At 42.6% G+C, this 20,168-nt stretch overlaps 2 protein-coding genes across 7 annotated transcripts in view; one reads left to right on the forward strand and one right to left on the reverse strand.

The window, feature by feature from the left end:
* Window positions 1-235: 235 nt before the first annotated feature.
* On the reverse strand, window positions 236-7,188 carry HNRNPDL (heterogeneous nuclear ribonucleoprotein D like). 2 transcript variants are annotated; one of them, XR_005720555.1, is made up of 9 exons: window positions 6,402-7,188; window positions 5,433-5,601; window positions 5,175-5,336; window positions 4,574-4,705; window positions 4,311-4,425; window positions 3,598-3,768; window positions 3,209-3,300; window positions 2,732-2,836; window positions 236-2,051 (listed from the first exon to the last, which is right to left on the reverse strand). XR_005720555.1 is itself a non-coding variant. In XM_040237195.1 (8 exons), the coding sequence occupies exons 1-7, from the start codon at window positions 6,833-6,835 to the stop codon at window positions 3,230-3,232; spliced, it is 1,254 nt and encodes a 417-aa protein (XP_040093129.1). In that variant the 5' UTR covers window positions 6,836-7,188; the 3' UTR covers window positions 236-2,051; window positions 3,209-3,229. The 2 variants fall into 2 exon arrangements, 1 of the variants encoding a protein (XP_040093129.1); XM_040237195.1 differs by lacking the exon at window positions 2,732-2,836.
* An 83-nt stretch (window positions 7,189-7,271) lies between these two features.
* ENOPH1 (enolase-phosphatase 1) overlaps window positions 7,272-20,168 on the forward strand; it is a 37,300-nt gene continuing 24,403 nt past the window's right edge. The window contains exon 1 of one of the 5 annotated variants that reach the window (XM_040237200.1): window positions 7,272-7,422. Coding sequence is in view for 2 of the 5 variants with exons in the window: in XM_040237196.1 (XP_040093130.1) it covers window positions 7,992-8,075 (84 nt within the window). In the remaining 3 variants the exon portion in view is untranslated. Of the gene's footprint in view, window positions 7,423-7,731; window positions 8,076-8,499; window positions 8,517-13,163; window positions 13,182-20,168 lie in introns of those variants that run through there. The other 4 variants (XM_040237199.1, XM_040237196.1, XM_040237198.1 and 1 more) reach the window with 4 other exon arrangements.

The following is a 20,168-nucleotide window of genomic DNA, read 5'->3' on the forward strand; positions in this document are numbered from 1 at the left end:
ACTACAGAATATCAACATGCTGAGCAATAAAACTGTTAAATTAAGGTGTCTCTTAGGGTAAGGAGCAACACACACGACTTGGTCAAAACTACTCAGGAAGTATATTTAAGAAAAATACAGGCTAATTATGTCTGTGATAGGTACTTCATTTTTCTAAAAGACCTCAGACAATCTCTAGATGTAGTGTATTTCTTCAAAATCATATATATATCAAGACTTGACTGAAGAGTATGGATTTTGTTTAAAAAAAGCTTTTATTCATTTTTGATCAGGGAAAGGACAATCTCAATGTCAACTTGTCACCTAATCATATACTTGAACTTACAAGATTTACTGCCCTAAAGACACTGCACCTACTGACTTGACAACATAACTTAAAATGAAAATCTCCTTTCTGTCCCCTAAGGTTGCATGTTGCAAGAATAAACAATCCCTTGCAATAGCCAACACTGGTACTTGGCTTAGGTTTAAGGTCAAATAGCAAAACAGGAGCAAAACAAGGCCAAAAGCATTATAACTTGATAGCCCATCAAGTACAAACATCACTGGAATAAAGAAAGTTGCAGGCACCGAAGAAAACAAGAGGCAGGTTCATTAGCATTAAAAAATTTACACTTGGTTGAAGGTGAGGTGAACTATTCCACAAGCAAACATGTATGCCAATCCTAATGGCAAACGTGAAACCAAAGCAACAAGACCGAAAACATTAAACTCAGTTAACTACACTGAATGTAAAATTCAAAACTTGAACTTATCTAGGATATCCTCCCAAATTCAGAGAAAAGGTTTTCATTTTTTAATGCACCAGGAAGATGTGTTGTAATGACATGACTTGGTCACACTTAAGACTTGCATTTACATAAGAATCAAGGGCTATCCTTCTCCATTATTCTTTTATGTCTGAATGTGAATACGCTCAATATTCAGCTCATGCACTAACCACATAAAAAAATGACTGAAACCTAATACCCATGCCTTCTAAGAACTCACACCATCTAACAGTTAACACCCAGTACAGCTTCCTAACAATGCCCCAAGAGAAAACATTTTGTTCAGTTTGGTGCTTGCTGTGACATAAAACCAACAGAATAGAATACAATTAATTTACTCAGCTACTACTTCAAATCTTTTAATCTAACTTTTGTTCAAACTTTTAATAACTTCATACCTATTTGCCCAAATTGTTGTGTAAAATCTAACTATATCTGATATTCTTAACCCGTAGCTCCTATAACAGTTTTAGCCACCCACCCCCACAATGGGTATATCTGGACATTTTAATCAAGAAAACAAAGTTATGGTATTATGATCAGTCAAAGCTCTTTCTAGCAGACCACTGAATAAAACAAACCATTAAAAAAATGCCTTTCCCGAGACAAGAACAAAGCAGAGCATTTTCTTCATAAAAGGAGCTACCAGCATGCTTTGTGCCATTAAAAATTTACTTTTCAAAATATAACCAAAGATTCATGGTCTACTAGAAAGCTCCCACTAATCACAACAGTGTAACTATGCCACAGAAACTTTCATGACAACGTCTCCAGATAGGCAGAGAGGAAACAACATTAAAGGTTATGATGGAAGCCTCGGTTAGAGAGGAAAATGAAGTCTTAAGAGCATAGAATACATCTAACAAACAAGGGGAACAGAGCAGACACTGTAGCTGGCTATTCATAAAGGACCAGTTTTCTCTTCCTATGGAGCAAGATTCCCTACAAAATAAACTGTGCGTTAATTATTGCTGATTTAAAATTACACTTTTACAGAGCTATTTAGTACCTGACGCAGAAAAACAATCACATAAGGAAGCATTTATTTGAGGTTTAACATGTAATCATACAAATAAAGTCTGTATAAACACAAATCCACAGTCATAACACAGAGAGCAAAAGACAAAGTAAAAACAAAGAAAACTAATTGGCGGCTATATACAGTTGGACACAAATTGTGTCTTGTACACTAGAAAGTCTTTTACAAAATAATCATCTTAGATCAACAGAAGACCAATCTTCAATGTCCTCCTGCAAGATGGTTACTTTAGCAATCTCTTCCTAAAAACAAAAACAAAATAGCAATTAGACTTGTGCAACTCCGGCAAGCCTTCTAAGGTCCACTTTCATGAATTGTTTTAAGTTCTCACTTTATTCTTTTCTTCAATAATTAAAGATCACATGCAAATTCATTGGCAAAATGCAGTTTGGGTAATTATGATCATCATCATCTCACTCTGAAGTTCCCATATGATATTAAAATTTACTTACATTAGGGAACACAATCTTTTCATATTCACAGATTGAACTGTGCTAGATGCAAGGTTTACTAGAAGTGTCTCTAGTAAGCCATGTAAAATTCTATTACAAACACGAATTTCTACCACGCTGTATTTCAAGGCAACAAATTGCTATGTGCATATGATCTTTAATTTAAATCCCAGATTTTAAAGTTCTTGTTTTGGTTTGTAGATTTCACTATTAGCTATAAAAAGAAAAAGCAAGCATTAAATCTTAAAGAATGAACACTTAAAATGAGGCTCCACAATTGAAATACAACACTAAACAGAAGACCAAAATGATTAAGCTGTAAAAAGGCATTTATGTACTTTAACTCCTGTAAAAAACCATTTAAGTTAAGTTTAGACACTTAATCTTCAAAAAGATTAAAAAAGAAGCCAAAGTCTGAAGTTTTCCACTTTAATCTTTACGCTGGTACATGAAGTTGGAAGAGACCATACCACAGGACAGCGTTTTCTGGTGTATGCCTTGCGCTCTGCCCGCAACGTGCGACCCCCAGAGATAGACGTGGTCAGGGTGACACACGGCCTGCAATGAAGTTCCCGCTGGCGGGTACAAACAAGGTATAATGTCAGAGTTAGAAGACAACATTCTTGTTTTCCTTAAGTTGTACCCATTTCAGTACTTTACCTGTTAATAGTTCTAAAAAGTTTAATTATTCCTCTAGACCACCTGGTACACAAAGCAAACAGAAAAACTCTTAAGTTTTTCTGTTATTACTAAAGAAAGTGAGATAAAACTTTAAAGTTAAAGATCTATAGACACTTTAGGCAAAACAGGCTCATAAAGCAAGTAAAAATTTAACAATTTAGTAAAAACACGCTACGTGGTATTTTGTTTTTACTCATTTTCATTTGTCTATTGATCTTTAAATTAAATTAGACATTTCCACTGGTTTCTTGAACTATGATACACACCTGTTTTCTACAGTGTCCCCTTTAATATGGCTGGTAATTGTTTTGGTGATTGCCACCCCCTCGGGATGCCTTGCCGTAAGTGCTCTGTTGGCCTATGTGGAAAAGACAAAAAATTACACTTAGCTTTTAATGATATGGTTTTGCTATATATTTAAAAGCTATTAGATATGCAAAATTCTGCATGCCAAATAGAATTAAGACATTTTAAGTTACTATAAATTAGGCACATACCATATTCTAGAAGGCTCATAATAACCAGTCACTAAATCCATATAACCCCGTGACTATTACATCTCAAAAATTTAACTCTAAACACTTCTATAACACAATCTCAGAATTGAGATGAATCATAATACCATTGGTTTATGAAGTTAAATAAATATTCTTACCACTGTAGTCTGCATATCCCTGTCCATATCCATAGTTCCCATAGTTATACCCAGTATAATCATAGCCGCCATAGCCACTATAGTTTTGATCACCACCATAGGCACTACTGTAATTTCCATATCCTTGATCATAATAGTTATTAAATCCTTGGTTCCAGTTTTGGCCCTGACCTGAAACAATGCACAATGATTGTTAGGAAACAACTTCTGACCCCCAATCCTAACATAAAATGATGCATTCCTGTCCCTCACTCTGCAAATCTTAAAAAGGAAGAATAGACATTTACAGTGCTATCTGGTCAAGAAAATATCACTACAGTTATTAAAAAAAAAACAAAACAAAACAAACGGGTGTGTGTGTGTGTATAAAGTCCAACTGTGCCAGTATCAGGCTTCCTAAATCTAATGGGGGATAAAAAAAATCAAGAAGACAGCAAGCATGTTTAGAATAAGGACTCCTGCCATAGAAAACCTATCATGCCAAGGTGTATCATGTAATCTTAATTACATTCAACGGTATTATTTTCCCATCAGTACTGACACTGTCAGAGTGGCTATTCTTTGAAAAAGTGAAACCAGTAAAACAAAAACCCATGGACTAAAATGAGCATGCTCTAACAGTTTAAATTTGGCTTTACTCTCCAATGGGCTTAATCATATTTAGCAGTTGATAGCTTAAACCATTGCCTCATTTCCCTAGAATTACGTCTCACCTCGGCCTCGACCCCTAGTACCACCTCGCCCACCAGCTGCAGCACCTCTTCCTCCCTTTTGTTGTTGCTGTTGCTGTCTATATACCTCTTTAGGTTGTGCAACTTTGATTTCACACTATAAACAAAAGGTAAAAAGAAGATAAAACTGTTACCACTGTTCTAATGTCAAGCCATTTTTTTCCTTCTCAAAACAGGTTATGAAATTCCCTTAAAACAAACAAACCCACCCCACTGTTCACTGAATAGAATACAAATGGCTTTACCTTCCCAGAACCAATTTGATGGTATCTGCTTTCTAACAATTTCTTTACTGGCTCCTCGTCTGTATATGTAATAAAGCAAAATCCTCTTCTTTCATTTGTTTTTGTATCCATAGGAAGTTCAATATTTTCAATCTGAAATCAAGATGCACACTCAAGATCACCCAGTAAAGGTAAAAAGCTACCAAAATATTTTAGAATGACACAAGTCACTCACAAGCTTCAACAAGTATGTTACTCTCATGAATTGACTTCTGTATAAACTTTCATTATCAACATCAAATTAGAGTAACTGGCTTATCTACAAAGCGTTTATTTAGAGGGGAGAGGAAAACCTCAACAGTCTCTTGTACCCCACAGATGCCACTCCAATCCTGACCACACCAAAGCATCCACCTTTTTGCTGAAATAAATTAGCTATTAATTTCCATTAATTTAGATACTAGTTTCCATTTTAACACATAAAGCAGTGATAAGGAAGGGACTTGGGCAACGATTTAATTCCACTCTGACTTAACTCTTTATTCTGTAAGAACTGGGCCAGGGACAAAACATTACATAAATGTATCGAATGAGAATACACATAAACAAAAGCACAGCGCACCTCTCCAAAGGCTCCAAAATATTCTTTAATTTGTTCCTCCGAAGTATCTGGGCTCAATCCACCCACGAAAACCTTTTTGGGGGGTTCCTTCCCTTTTAAAGCTTTGGCCCTTTTAGGGTCTATCAATTTGCCATCCAGTTTGTGTTCTTTCAGTTCCAAAACCTAGAAGACAGATTTATGTCATCTGACAACATACAATCAACCCTCCGAACGACTTGCAAAACGCACACAAAAAGCACGATGCAAACAGGTTCATACCTTATCAACACTAGCAGCATCCTTGAAAAGCACAAATCCAAATCCTCGTGATCTTCCAGTAACAGGATCTGTTTTAATCGTGCAGTCCACAACTTCCCCAAATCGAGACAAATATTCAGTTAGATCTTTCTTGCTTGTATCCCAGCTCAAGCCTCCAATAAACATTTTACTAGAAATAAAAGTTGTTTATTTACAAACAGCAGTAGCTAAAACGGTTAAAGTTACGTTTACTACAAACTATAAGCACGGGGAAATTCATATTCATATCCATGTACAAGTAATTTCACCTGTTTACAAACACACAGGAACCAAAGACCACAAAAAGCCCCAAATTCAAGGTCACTTATCCAAATCTTTGCTCTCCACACTGTATCAGGCAAAGTTTAAGCGAGGCCAACCAAACACGTTAAAAAACCGTTCCGAACTAGTAAAATGCAACTTTCTAAACTGAACGCCCACTACTCAGGTTCACCGTATTCCTCAGCTGTCAAGTCAACGTTCCACCTGAACAACTCTTCATCACGCATACTGGAGATCTGGGCACCAGTCGCGTACAGGTTCCCAAACCAAGGGTCCCCTTACACCCTCCCCAGAAAAACTGCCCGGAGCCCTAACAGACACAGTGAAGAGGCGGCGGCAGCTGCAGCGTGCGGCGCGGCCGGCCCGGCCCCTCCCCCTCGGGCCCCACGCGGCGCCTGCGCACTCTGGCCCCGGACGCCGCCGCCCTCCGCCTCCAAACCCGCTGCCCTTCCCCCACCTGCCGCGGGGCTCTCCAGTCCCCCCCGTCCGTCTCCTACTTTCCTCTTCCCTCCGATCTAGTGGGGTCCGGCGGACATGCAGGAGAATCGACTCGGGGCAAGAATGGGGGCGGTGAGGGGGAAGGGTAGCGCGCGGCTCCCGAGGGACGAAGGGCGCGTGCGGCGCGCTGGGGGAGGGGAAAGGAGGGGAGAGGCGAGAAGCGTGCGGTACCCGTCATCCTGCTGGTTCTTGCTCGCGTTGATCTTGGATCCCTCTGCGAATTCCTCTATGTTGCTGTACTCGTTCATATCTTCCATAGCGGCGGAGTGATCGGCCGGAAGGTGCTGGCGCGCAGACCGAGTCGCGGCAGCAGCGGCGGCGGAGCGTTGTATGGAGCTGGATTTAAAATGGCGGCGGAAGAGATCCGGGCGCCGCCTGCGCCCTCCCTTTATAGCCGCCCCGCCCGCCAATCGGGAGGGCTGCTGGGCGGTGACGTGGCGCTGGGCCCGGCGCGCCCCCTGCCGGGCGGAGCTGGAAGCGAGCGAAGGGAGGAGCGGGGCGAGCTGCCGCGGCCGCCAATGGGAGAGGCTGCGGGAGGCTAAAGTAGCGGGAGCGGAGGGGAACAATGGCGGCGGCACATGGGAGAGTCGGGGCGGGACCTCCATCGCGGCCCTCCTGCTGAGAAGCGAGGTCGCGAGTAAGGGGACGCGGGCCTGGGAAGGGAGACGCGTCAGAAGAGAAACGACGACGGGGCGAGAAGTCCTGGGGTCAGAATCCCGAGCAACGCCACAGTCCCTCTTGCCTTGAGAGCCTTTTGTCTCTGGCGTCCGGTCCAGCCCACTCCCAGCCAAGAGCCGTCAACCCCGCCTTTTTCCGCCCTCGGTTCCCCCAGCGCAGAGCTGCTGCTATCGATTAGCACCGTAGCCGCGCCGCTCCGGAAAAAGGCGGACTGCGCCCGGCGCCGGCGGCTGAGGCGGCGAGCGCGCCGGCCGTCCGCCCGCCGCGCGCACGCGTGTTTTGTCCTCGAGCTGGCTGGAACCAGCCGAACAGGAAGCGGGCGCGCGGCGGCCTCTCCGGGCGGCCGCGCGGCGCGGACGCCTCTTCCGCTGCCGCCCCAGGCGCGCGGGCCGAGGGGGGCGCGGCTGGCCTCGCGCTAGCCGATCGGCCGACGCCGTCCAGCTGACCGGGACCTGAAGGGCCTCCTTCGGTGGCTGAGGAACGGGAGGAGGGGCGCGGACCCGGTCGGATTACTGTAAAAAATGCCAAAGCCGAAGCAGTGGGCGGGGAGGGAGGGGGCTAGGTGCCGTAGAGGGCAAGGGGCACTCACATCCCCGGCGCGCCACTCGCGGGGCTCCCGTCTGCACGTGCCCCGAGCCTCTCCCGCTCGCTCAACCAGCCTGCGGAGAGCGCGCACCCGCGCACCCGTCTCCCGCGTTCGCTTCTTTGTTCCCGCCCACGCGAGGCCCCATTTTGACGGATCGGGTTCGAGGCCCTCTAGCGGCCAATCGACGTCGGCACTGTGCCTCGCCCCGCCCCCTCGGAACCTCGTGAGGACCGCCCTCTCCTGCCCACGTGGTTTGGGCCTCCCGCCCCGGGCAGCTGGCGAGTTCAGGGTCCTTGGGCTGCGGATTTCTTTACGTCCGGAGGCGCTGACCAGTCCTCTCCGCCTCGTGCGTCAGGCCGCGCTGCGGTTATCCGCTCCGGGACTCTTTTTCAGGGCCATCAGAAGCCCAGCCCTTTGCTGGGGGCGCTGCTGGCGCCGCCCTCCGCCCTCTCTACCAGTAGGCCGATTCTCTTGGTAGCAGTCGGTGGGGTGGGGAAATGGTCGTGCTTTCGGTGCCCGCTGAAGTCACTGTGATCCTGTTAGATATCGAAGGTACCACAACCCCGATTGCTTTCGTGAAGGTGAGGGGCGGAAGGGAGCGGGGAAGTTACTTACGCTTTAAACCAAAAATGTTGAAAGTATCGCAGACCTTGCACTAGAGACACGAGGAGTGGGAGAGACGGTGTGGCTTTGCTCCGACTCTGGGTGGGAGGAGGTAGTCTGCGGCGAATTGCTGGATGCTTTTTCTCCTCATCTTCACTTTGCCCCGTCCCTGCCCTCGGTTTTTTGCAGGTGGGTGGGAAGGGACGGAGGTGGTGGTGAAGAAGGGCGGAGGAGGGCAGGTCCGCGGCAGCTAGATGAAGAGAGGTGGGCGCCGCCCGCCGAGCAGGTGTGCGCCCCGTCGCCCAGGTGACAGCCTCGTGCCGATATGGACCTGGGGAGTCGGCGGCCGCGATCTAGTAGTCCCTGAGGCTTTCAGTCCTGCAAAATGGAAAGACTGAAGCGTCAGGATGACTTTTCAGGTAGCCTTGGTGTCTTAGGCAGTAATGGTTATTCTTCGCCTTTACTGTTCGTGGCCGAGCCTCTCACTGAATGTTCCTGGACTAGGTTAGCAACGGTCTAGATTCCGTCCATTTTCCTTTTTTTAAAAAGAAGAGAAAGTTCTTACCCAAAGTCGTCTAGGATAGCAGTGCTAACCAAGTTGTCTACAACTAGTTCACAAACTTAAAACTTTGCATTAGAGCAGGTTCCTTTTTTATATATGTTGTATTTGTCAGGATGATTAAATATCAGATATTAATATAATTTTATAAAGAATCTCTCAGGCCTAGTCTTCTGTTTATTTGACTTTTAGAGGTTTAAGATAGAAGTTCTCATAGAAGTGCTTGTGTGCAATAATTGAGATATTGTTTACAAAGTAGGGAAAACCTGTCTCCCAGCAAACTGAAAGTCTTAGTTTTAATTTAAAAAAATTTTTAACGTTACCTGTGAAGACTGTTTTTCTTGATCTAGGTTATAATATAAAATTGTTGTACACTTTTAGGTCTCCACTGTAACAACCACTTACAAATTGTTTAGAAGGATCACAATACCTTGACATCCAGTAAAGTGTCTTAAGAAATCTAGGTTTTTTTTCCAAGTTTTTAAGTACACGTGACGCCTTCTGCAGAAATATTCAGAATTGCCCAAATGTTGATAACTGAGTCGACTTTTCTTTCTCTTGTTGATTGTGACAAAATAACTTCTTGTAGTTTTCAAAGAAAAAAAGGATTCTGCATTTTTATGGTTCATAATTTACAAGTCACAGTCTTGTTTTCCACTGTTATCAGAAGACCAGGAGTGATGACAAGTAGTAATATGGCATACCATTCTTGGAAAATCTATTTAGGGAGAAGATACCTCATGCAAATCAATTTTATAGCAAAAACTAATACATCTCTCTCACCTTTTTTAATCCACTGTGTCTTCTGCAAGATGAGCTGAGCCACTTCTTGGAATCTTTGTTTATGACAGACTTATTCTGAGATCTTTCTGAGAATAAAAATGCCTTAATGGTCTAAATAGTTTGGTTTTTTTTTTTGGCGTTTGAGACCAGACTGCAAAAAAATCACTCAAGGATCTTGTTTTAAGGATAATTTCTTAGGCTTTGTCTATAATCAATTATTATTTTTATTCATGTTAACTACTATAATTGTCTGTTTAAGTAAAGTAAGTAAAGTCGCTCAGTCATGTCCGACTCTTAGCCACCCCATGGACTGTAGCCTACCAGGCTCCTCCATCCATGGGATTTTCCAGGCAAGAGTACCGGAGTGGGGTGCCATTACCTTCTCCAAAAATTAGACTAGAATGGTAATCATCTGATCTATCTCAAATACATGAGTCATGGATGGCTATAATTTCAAAACTAATGTTTAATAATGGCAGAGTGATTTTAAAGTATGCTAATAAACATTTTGGAAGCATGTATTCTATGAAGATGGTACTGCAAACAGATTCATAGTCCTGTATCATCAGACTGAATCTGTTATGTTTGAGATCAGTTGCTGATCTTGTTTCTCAGTGCAGTGAGTGAGTATCGTTCATATGTTCCTGCCAGTATTTCTTCATAAATGTCATAACATAAAAATAAATTTAATATCTGCAATATATAATTCATCTTAAAATTTATTATGTAATTCATATCAAGAATAATCTGGGGAATTTTGGTAAAATGTGTTTATGTTCTAAACCTCACTCCCAACCCTTTGAGAGCATTTAGGAGTATGTGTGTGTCAGGATGTTTTTCTGTGAATAATAAAGCCCCATCATTATTTGCTATGCATTAAATGATCAAAACCAGTGTTTCTGAGAGTATGTTGAGAAGAACATTAGGTCTTTGTGGATGTTTATTGTAACTACACAGAAAAAGATTACTAAATGCATTTTGAGAAAATGGTCTGTGCGTATTCAACCAGGTTTCTTTATTGCACACCTTCTCACATCCTTTATATCATACACACACTTGCACACATAATGCTTTGTGAACCTTCAAGAGACTAGCATTTCACAAATTTATTTGAACCAAGAAATCCATTAACACAGTGTCTGTATCTTTTGAATACCCTTTAAAGAGATGCTAAATTATATCCTTGGACCTCTGTTCTACTTTGGGCTTTAGTGTGTGAACTTGGAAAGGATGAAACATTGAGATGCAGCTGGTATACTTGACTACAAGTCAGGTTGTGTGCACTGTTTGCATATTACTGATAGGAAACAGGCTCTGAAAAATTGAACGGTATGCCTGGGATTTGAAACCAAATTGTCTTGACACAGCATCTCTTACTCTTTCCATTATTGCACTCCATCTCTGAAATGGGACGGACCCACAGTGCTTGTTCCGTCTTCTTTGCCTGGTCTTGTGGGTGTTAAATGACACAGCCGACACGAGAGCACTTTAATCAGTAAGAAATACCATAAAAGCATATGGTGGCAAATTTTAGTTTACACCACCTCTTGGTGATAGGTTTAGGAGTACACCCTTGGAAGAGAGTAACTATACTTTATTTGGGGGTTTGGTTCTACCATCAGTATACACTGTGAAAATTGAGTATTGTCAAAAATTGCCGTTGAGATTGTCATACTGAGTAAAGTGAATCAGAGAAGGATATCCTATGACATTCCTTGTATGTGGAATCTAAGAAATGATACAAATGAACTTACAAAACAGAAAGAGACTCACAGACTTAGAGAACAAACAGCTTCGGGCTGGGGAGATGGGGAGAGGGGAGGAAGGGATAGTTAGGGAGTTTGGGATGATGTGTACACACTGCTGTAATTAAAATGGATAACCAACAAGGACCTACTGTATAGCACAGGGAACTCTGCTCAATGTTATGTGACAGCCTGGGTGGGAGGGGAGCTTGGGGGAGAATGGATACATGTATATATATGGCTGGGTCCCTTTGCTGTCCACCTAAAAGTATCACAGCATTGTTAAGGTTTAAAAAATAAATGCCTTTGAAATACCCTTAGGAAGCCAGTCCTCTCTGGAGACTGATTCCATCTTTCTGTAAATCACATGCAGCCATTTTTCCTTCAGAGTTGAAACATTGCTGCTGCTTCTCTTGAGCTCTGGAGGAAGTAGTTGGTTTGGGATTAGGTGACGTAGATGAAAAACATATTGTGTCAAACACTAGGCTCACACTGAACCATTCATGCTGTCAGAGACACTGGGGAACTGAGACCGTCTCAGGGAACGGAATACCTTCTGTGAGTGGAATGGCAAGACAGGTTACCAGCACTGGTTATATTTATTTTTTCCCTTTCTCTCTCTCTTTTTCCCCTTGCTGAGTAGTTAGAGTTGAAGGTGTCTGTGATGCAACTTATAACTTTATAAGATGACACTAACTCCTAGATATCTTACAGGATTCCATAGAATCTTCCCATAACTCCTAGATATCTTACAGGATTCCATAGAATCTTCCCAATCTGGAAATGTGTTCTGTGAACAGCCTGTTGCTCTGTCAGGGCATGCCTTTAACCCGTAGGCTACAGACAATAATAAACAGTGGTTTTACTTAACTGCTAATATATCTTATTTTCTTCGAGTCAGAATGGTCAAATTTCTGGAGCAAGAAGGGTTCCTAGTTTGGGTCATCTAGTCAGTGTCACAACCAGCTAATTAATTTCTCATATGAATCAATGGATGCCTAGAAGCATGTCTTTGTGAGGGTCATCACAACTTATTGGGGGCAGAGCAGCAGTAGAACCTAGCTTTCCCTCGATGGTTCCCAGTGCATCTGAGTCCTCAGAGCCATCAGTCCTGCCCCTCACTGAGAACGTGCCTCTGGAGGTTCTTTTCAAGCACTAACTTTGATCCTCTGGTGGTGATCACTCAGCATTTTTTGGTTATTTAAACCATCAGCGGGCTTTCCCGATGGCTCAATGGGTGACGAATCCGCCTGCAGTGTAGGAGACACAAGAAACACAGGTTCAACTCCTGGGTTGGGAAGATGTCCTGGAGAAGGGCATGGCAACCCACTCCAGTGTTCTTGCCTGGAGAATCCCATGGACAAAGGAGCTTGACAGGCTACAGTCTAAAAGGTCGCAGAGAGTCAGACATGACTGAGTGAGTATACACACACACACACACACACAGAGCATCCGTAGAGTTGGGGCAGGCATGACCAGTAGAATTTATTGTGACCAATAGAATTTATTGTGTACTGTTATTAAGTTATAAAGTAAATTAGAATTTAAAGATGAGGTTTAAATAAGTATAAATGAATGGATTTGTATTTTCTTCCCTTATCCCTTTGAATCATCTTGCCTGCACCCCATGGAGCCGCCACAGATCTTTGTCCATGGTGATGTAATACTCATTTTTCTGACTTTTTGCATTGTGTTATTCCAATGATTTTAGTCTGTAAGCTGTGAAATAACACCATTACCAGTCCTGTGGTTATCCTGTCAGGAACCTTCAACTATTGTTTTTGAGTTGGGGAAGATGATCTCTTGTTTCTGAAAATGCTTTATAATTTGGTGCTTTTCCTGTCATTACACGTCAAATTAGTACTTGTAACAACAGTTGGGGCAGTTAGGATCTATGAAGTCACTGCAAATACCATCTTAGCAAATACTGAAACATTGTCCATAGAGAAGATGAAGGGAGCGGTTCCTGTGAGCCTCTGGTTGCAACTGATGGCTAGGTAACCTTGTCTTGTGTGTTTCTGTTTGTCTTACTTAATACATATCATTGACTCCCTAACACTGAGCTCACTGCCAATGGCGCTGTAACCTAGGCTGTGCTGGAGCTTCTCTAACCATATGTGCTTTTTCTGGGAGGTAGTCTTCTTGCCTTAGGAACTCTAGACAGCACTTGAGCACTTTGGGGGCAGTCAGCAACAAAAAGCACAAAATGTGAAAATGTAGTGGCAAACAGACTTGGAAAAGGATGCTTGTTTAAAATATGAGAGGTGAAGTAAGGCAAAGCATCACCTTATAGTGGGAATGTGTGCAACTAGTTTTTCACAAGTTTGCTCTTCTGCTCATGAACGTACATACCTGTTGTCAGAAAAGTGGGAAAGTTCAGTGGATCATGATTTGGAGGTTATGAATAAATTTTAGTAGGTAGAATTTGTAAATATAGTATCTTTAAATAACAGGGATTGGCTGGACAGAGTGTAGTGTTTATCAGGATGAGCTTGGTGACTGCAAGTCTGGCTTAGCTTCTGGCTCCCTGAATGATTTATGGCAAGTTAGTTACTGTGTTTTGAGTCTGGGTACAGATGTCCTGTACAATGTCCTGTACTGTGGGGATAGCAACCTCATAAGGCTGATGTGAACATTTAATGAGTATTTGTGCTCAAGGATTGTGCTCACTCAGTCATGTCCGACTCTTTGTGACCCTGTGTGTGGACTATAGCCTGCCAGTCTCCTCTGCCCATGGGATTTTCCAGGCAAGAGTACTGAAGTGTGTTACCATTTCCTCCTCGGGATCTTCCTGACCCAGGGATCGAACCCGAGTCTCCTGCATCTCCTGATGCAGGCAAATGCTTGACTACTGAGCTACCTGGGAAGCAAGGAATGAATATTTAGCCCCCTGTATAAAATAAATAAATATATTTCCATCAGGATTTCATTCGCTATCAACAAACCTTTTCAGAGAGTAGTGGGTGAGTGGCAGTGGTGGGGTATGTTTTTCATTTACGCCTTAGGAAGACTTCGTGCTTGAAGATAAAATCTTTGTAATAATTAAGAACCTTCTATTTAACTGAAAGTATGAATCTGATTAGAATATTTGTTCCTAGAGACTGTATTAAGTGGGTCATGGTGAGTACCCTTGCCAGTGGCCCTTTATATCTGTGCTTCTCAGACTTGAATGTGTAGACAAATAATCCAGAGATCTGGCTAAAATGTAGTTTCTAATTCAGAAGATCTGGAATGGTACTTTTTTTTTTTTTTTTTTTCATTTTTAGTGACTTTTGTTGTTTTCTAATTTTAGAAGCAGTACATGTTCATTGAAAACGGAAATATATAAAAGCGTAAAGTAAAAATTGACAATCACGCATAATTCACACTGGCCCCCTTCCCACCAGAGATAAGTGTTATTTGCATTTTGGTGCATTTCCTTCCAGTGTATACATGTTTGTTTGTTTTCTTTTTCTGGCCAGGCATCTTAGTTCCCTGACCAGGGATCAAACCTGTACCCCCTGCATTGGGAGTACGGAATCTTAACCCCTGGACCGCCAGTGAAATCCCATAGTGCTTTCAATGGAAGTGTAATTGACCTACAGTACTGTGTTAGTTATAGGTGTCATAGTGATTCAGTATTTCTGTACATTATAAAATCATCATGATATGTCTGGTTAACATCTGTTACCATACAAACATACTGTAGTATAAATGGTTATATTCCTCATGTTGTACATCTCATCCCCGTTTATTTTGTAGTTGGGAGTTGGTACCTCTTAATCTCCCTCACCTGTTTCATTAATTTCTCCAGATTTCTACCTTCTGGCAACCTCCTGTTTATTCTGTCTATGAGTCTGTTCCGTTTTGTTAACGTTCCTTCGTTTGTTTTGTTTTTTAGATACGTGAAATCAGACAGTATCTGTCTTTGCCTTATTTCACTTAGCATAATACCCTCTAGGTCCATCTATATTATCACAGATGGCAAGATTTCATTCTTTTTTTTTTTTTTTTAGTGGCTGAATAAGATGGAATGGAAGTTGAGATTCGAACAGGTTTCTGTGTGATGCTGATGCTGTCGGTCCATGGACTGAACTCTGAGTAGTTAGGCTGTATCCCGAAGCCAAGATCTGTTAGCGTCCCTCTTTCCTAATGGCTCATTGGAGGTGACAGAGCAGACCAAGATAGTGTAGGTGAATTAAAGGAGGTCTGTCATCATTATCAGAACCAAAACCTCTCAGAAGTCAAGTAAATTGACAAAAGAGAGCAAGATAATGAAATAAACTGGTAAATAACAAAGCAATAAGCAAGTGGCCACTTCCCCAGCTTTTGCAAATTGTCTTCCAGAAACTGAACTGTAATAATAACTTTCTTTTTTTTGTTGTTTGTGGAACTTCCCCAACCAGGGATTGAACCTGCGGCCCCTACAGTGGAAGCTCGGAGTGTTTTTTATTGTTATTTATGTATTTGCCTGTGTTGGGTCTTAGTTGCGGCATGCAGGATCCAGTTCCCCGACCCAGGATCAAACTTGGGCTTCCAGCAGGGGGGGTGTGGAGTCTTAGCCCCTGGACCACCTGGGAAGTCCAAAGCAATTTTCTTTTATTTTTTTCTTAAATATTTATTTACTTATTTGGTTGCATCAGGTCTTAATTGCTGTGTGTGCTTAGTTGCTGTGTGGCATTTGGGATCTTAGTTCCCCAACCAGGGATAGAACCTGCACCCCCTGCTTTGGAAACACTGAGTCCAAACCACTGGACTGCCGCGGGGTTATAATCTTTTTTTTAAGATTCTGTTTAAGGACTGTGGTGGTGTGGAAGTTGGTAAAGACAGTATGTAGGAGCTGGAGTTTTACCTTAGAGTACAGAATTTTTGGCAGTATTTTGAATAAGACCAAGAGAAAAGATGTCTCAAACTTAACCTTCTGCATTAGAAAATCTGAATTAAGCAGAAAAATCCTTGATCCTATCAGTAGAAATTTTTTGAAGTAGCAGATACTCATTTCATTGAAAATCAAAATGGTAAAGATATTGATTCACTTTAACAACGGAATCTTGTTTGTGTGGGTTTCCCTGGTGGCTCAGAGGTTAAAGCATCTGCCTGCAATGTGGGAGACCTGGGTTCGATCCCTGGGTTGGGAAGATCCCCTGGAGAAGGAAATGGCAACCTTCTCCAGTATTCTTGCCTAGAGAATCCCATGGACGGAGGAGCCTGGTGGGTTTTCTACAGTCCACGGGGTCGCAAAGAGTCAGACACGACTGAGCGACTTCACTCACTCACTCTCGTTTGTATGCTTTTCTGACATTTGTTTCTATTGATGCTGTAATTGTGTCACTTTGCCTAGGTTCCTTCAATCTAGGGATTCGGGCTTTTTCATCTCCAAGAATGGGGGGAGTAGGATCTATCATGCTTACAAAGTAGAGAAGAAGATTGAATGAGATAGATACAAAAAGCTTTGATCCCTGGATACAAGAAGGTGAGCTTCAGTTCAGTTCAGTTCAGTGGCTCAGTCATGTCTGACTCTTTACGACCCCATGGACTGCAGCACGCCAGGCCTCCCTGTCCATCACCAACTCCCGGAGTTTACCCAAACTCATATCTGCTGAGTCGGTGATGCCATCCAACCATCTTATCCTCTGTTGTCCCCTTCTCCCGCCTTCAATCTTTCCCGACATCAAGATGTTTTCAGATGAGTCAGTTCTTCGCATCGGGTGGCCAGAGTATTGGAGTTTCAGCTTCATGTCATGTTCAGCTTCATGTCATGTTCATTCTTCCAATGAACATTCAGGACTGATCTCCTTCAGAATGGACTGGTTGGATCTCCTTGCAGTCCAAGGGACTCTCAAGAGTCTTCTCCAACACCACAGTTCAAAAGCATCAATTCTTTGGTGCTCAGCTTTCTTCACAGTCCAACTCTCACATCCATACATGACCACTGGAAAAACCATAGCCTTGACTAGAAGGAACTTTGTTGGCAAAGTAATGTCTCTGCTTTTTAATATGCTGTCTAGGTTGGTCATAGCTTTTCTTCCAAGGAGAAAGCGTCTTAATTTTGTGGCTGCAGTCACCATCTGCAGTGATTTTGGAGCTCAAAAAAATAAAGTCTTTCACTGTTTCCACTGTTTCCCCATCTATTTGCCATGAAGGTGAGCTTGAGGTCCCATATACTTTTCTGTATCCAGTGACCACTGTTATACTTGATGACCATTACATTAATCTGTCCTTTTGCTTATGGCAGGAGATGGCTTAAATAAATAACTTAGTCGTGAACTGGGAGGGGGCGGACTTTGAAAAATATGAAGCTCAGTAGAAACACTGATTACAATGCAGGAAGTATCAGACTGTTTGGAGACAGAAAGCACTTGTGAAGAGTCAATATGGAAAAGGGGGCGCTAACATGTACTGAAACTCACTGTGGTTGCCTCTACCTGTGCTTCTATGGCCCTGGGCAGAAGTAGGTCAAGAACGAGGCACAAAACATGACTGCTCTCAGACAACTTGCACTGGAATGGCAGGATTTCCTGGTTTGATTACTATTGCCCCAAGCCTCCCCTTGCTCTGGATTCCTACATGGAGATATACTCATGGTGGAATACAAGAGGATTTTTGTTGATTCAACTTGAAACAAGGGGAGGAGCCTTTGGAGAATCACTGTATTGGGCCTGAGTATATCATGAGATGGATTAGAAAACACCTCCAGCCTTAATTTCTGATCTCTTACTCTTCTAGAACTTTCCATGTTATGGCACATGCATAATGTTTCTAGCTGATCAGTCTTCCCTTCCTTTTCCCCACATTTATTTGAATACCTTTCATGTGCCAGGCGCTGCCAGGAAACCAAAATTCTTAAAGATGCAGTTGCCCCCCTTAAGGAATCAAGTAAGGAAGACAGGTACATAAGCAGGTTGTCTTTGCACCATTGAAATCCTTTTGGGTTTCCTGTTGGGTCAAAGATAGTTTCAGCTCCTCAGCTTGAGTGAGTCGGGTTTTCCAACTTTCTGTTCCTCAGTTCCTTTACACTATTTTTTTGTAAATAATTGATGGTGCCCATTTGGGTCATGCCAGTCTTTAATGTTACCGCCATTCCTCTAGCTTGGGATGTCACACCTTTTTCTCTCCAAGTGCAGTTTGGTTCCATGTACCCATTGACTGAAACATGTATACTGTCATGTAAGAAACGAATTCTATGTTCGATGCAGGATACAGGATGCTTGGGGCTGGTGCACGGGGATGATCCAGAGAGATGATATGGGATGGGAGGTGGGAGGGGGGTTCATGTTTGGGAACTCAAGTACACCCGTGGCGGATTCGTCAATGTATGGCAAAACCAATACAGTATTATAAAGTAAAAAATAGAAAGTGAAAGAGGAGAGTGAAAAAGTTGGCTTAAAGCTCAACAACAACAACAAAAAACATGTTTAAAACATATTTCTTGTGCTAGGCTGTGGGAATATACAAGTGATACCTGCTTCTGCTTTCAAAGGACTTGGGTTTAGGCGGGAATTTCCGAGTCCTGTCTCTCCTGCTCTGCAGTGCTGTGTATTTGCCGTCATAGCAGATGCTGCCTTGCGGTGTCATCTGTGTGTGCTGTCTTCCCACCATGCTGAGAGCTCCTTAAGGGCCGAGAGCAGAGCCTGGCACGGTGCTCGCACATATGGCGTTCAGCAAGTGCTTGTTGATGGCGTCACGATGCCTTCAAGACTGGGCCCCGGACGGGCTGGCGTTGTTTGCGCCTTCTCTCCTTGCCATTTCAGATTCCCTCAAGGTGATATTTTATCTTATTTGCACAGCATGCCATTTAACTGTTGTGTTTCTAGAGTGATATTAGAACTTTCTTTGACCCAGCATTTCTAAAACTGGTGAGTTTTAGAGAAATTAGTTAACAATGGAAGTTAAAACACCATAAAGTAACTTTTATTAACAATTAAGTATCTAAAGAGCTAAATACGTTATTCTTTGGAAACTTGTATCTGTTAATGTGAGGATAGAGGAGTGGTTTTTTCTTTTTCCCCCTAATTTTTCACGGAAATTAATTCATGCTTATTATGAACTGCAGACATTACAGAAGAGTACAGTGTAGAGAATGAATGCCCCTTTTGCTCCCACCACCGAGCAGTAATCATTAAGAGTTTGGTGAATATTCTGATTTTTTTTTCCCCAATGCTTAAAGTCACTTAGATCCTTGAAGTATATGTAGTCAGATCAATTCCCCGAAAGTACCAATTCTAATAAATAACCCCTGTTTTGAAAATACATAGATAGGTAAGGCTTTCTTTTGCTCAGATAAACTTTTTAAGGCTATCCTGTGTTTAGCTCTGAAAAGACCTCCCTTCTTTGGTGGTTCTTAAATTTTCTATCCTTAAAGCTCACCCCATGTAACGCCTCTACACGCACAAAAAAGCTATTCTTTTTACAATAAAGGCTTATTTTTGCATACAGCTTTTGATTTTCACATTTATTAACTCATTTAATTTTCATTATTGGTTTTGGTGGAGGTAGGGGTCAGAAGAAGGGTGGCGGCCAGCCCACCCACCCTTATCTTGCTGTATCCGGTCCTCCGTCACATGGAAAGTCAGTAATATTGTCCTCAGAGGCCTTTCTGGAACCTCAATGGACCCTTCCCAGGGGACTCCACTTTCAAAAACACGGATTGCTTTTCAAAGACAGAACTCTTTAATACAGAAAAGCCTTCTTTGTCTTCTGGGTATGCACGTGAGGGCTTCATTTCTTAACTTGATTTTCAGTGATTCATTATGTGACCTTCCAACAAGTTCCTTTTTTTAAGTCTTAAAAAAAGTGTGGAGCTGATACTGAGTAAAAAGAGACTAACACATGTAATTTGAAAACTAGTGGGAATCCTGGCACTGGGACCTGGGTGGGATTTCAGAGAGGAGCTCGTGGTCAGACTGGTGTTGGTGCTGCCGTGCTCCAGGAGGCTGGCTGACTCCTGCCCTGGGCCTTGGCTGGGACCAAGTCCTTGTAACTGTAAGCTAATCAGACCCCTTTGA

Source organism: Oryx dammah, unplaced genomic scaffold, assembly GCF_014754425.2.
Source record: "Oryx dammah isolate SB20612 unplaced genomic scaffold, SCBI_Odam_1.1 HiC_scaffold_3, whole genome shotgun sequence".
In the NCBI taxonomy this organism is placed as follows: Eukaryota; Metazoa; Chordata; class Mammalia; order Artiodactyla; family Bovidae; genus Oryx; species Oryx dammah.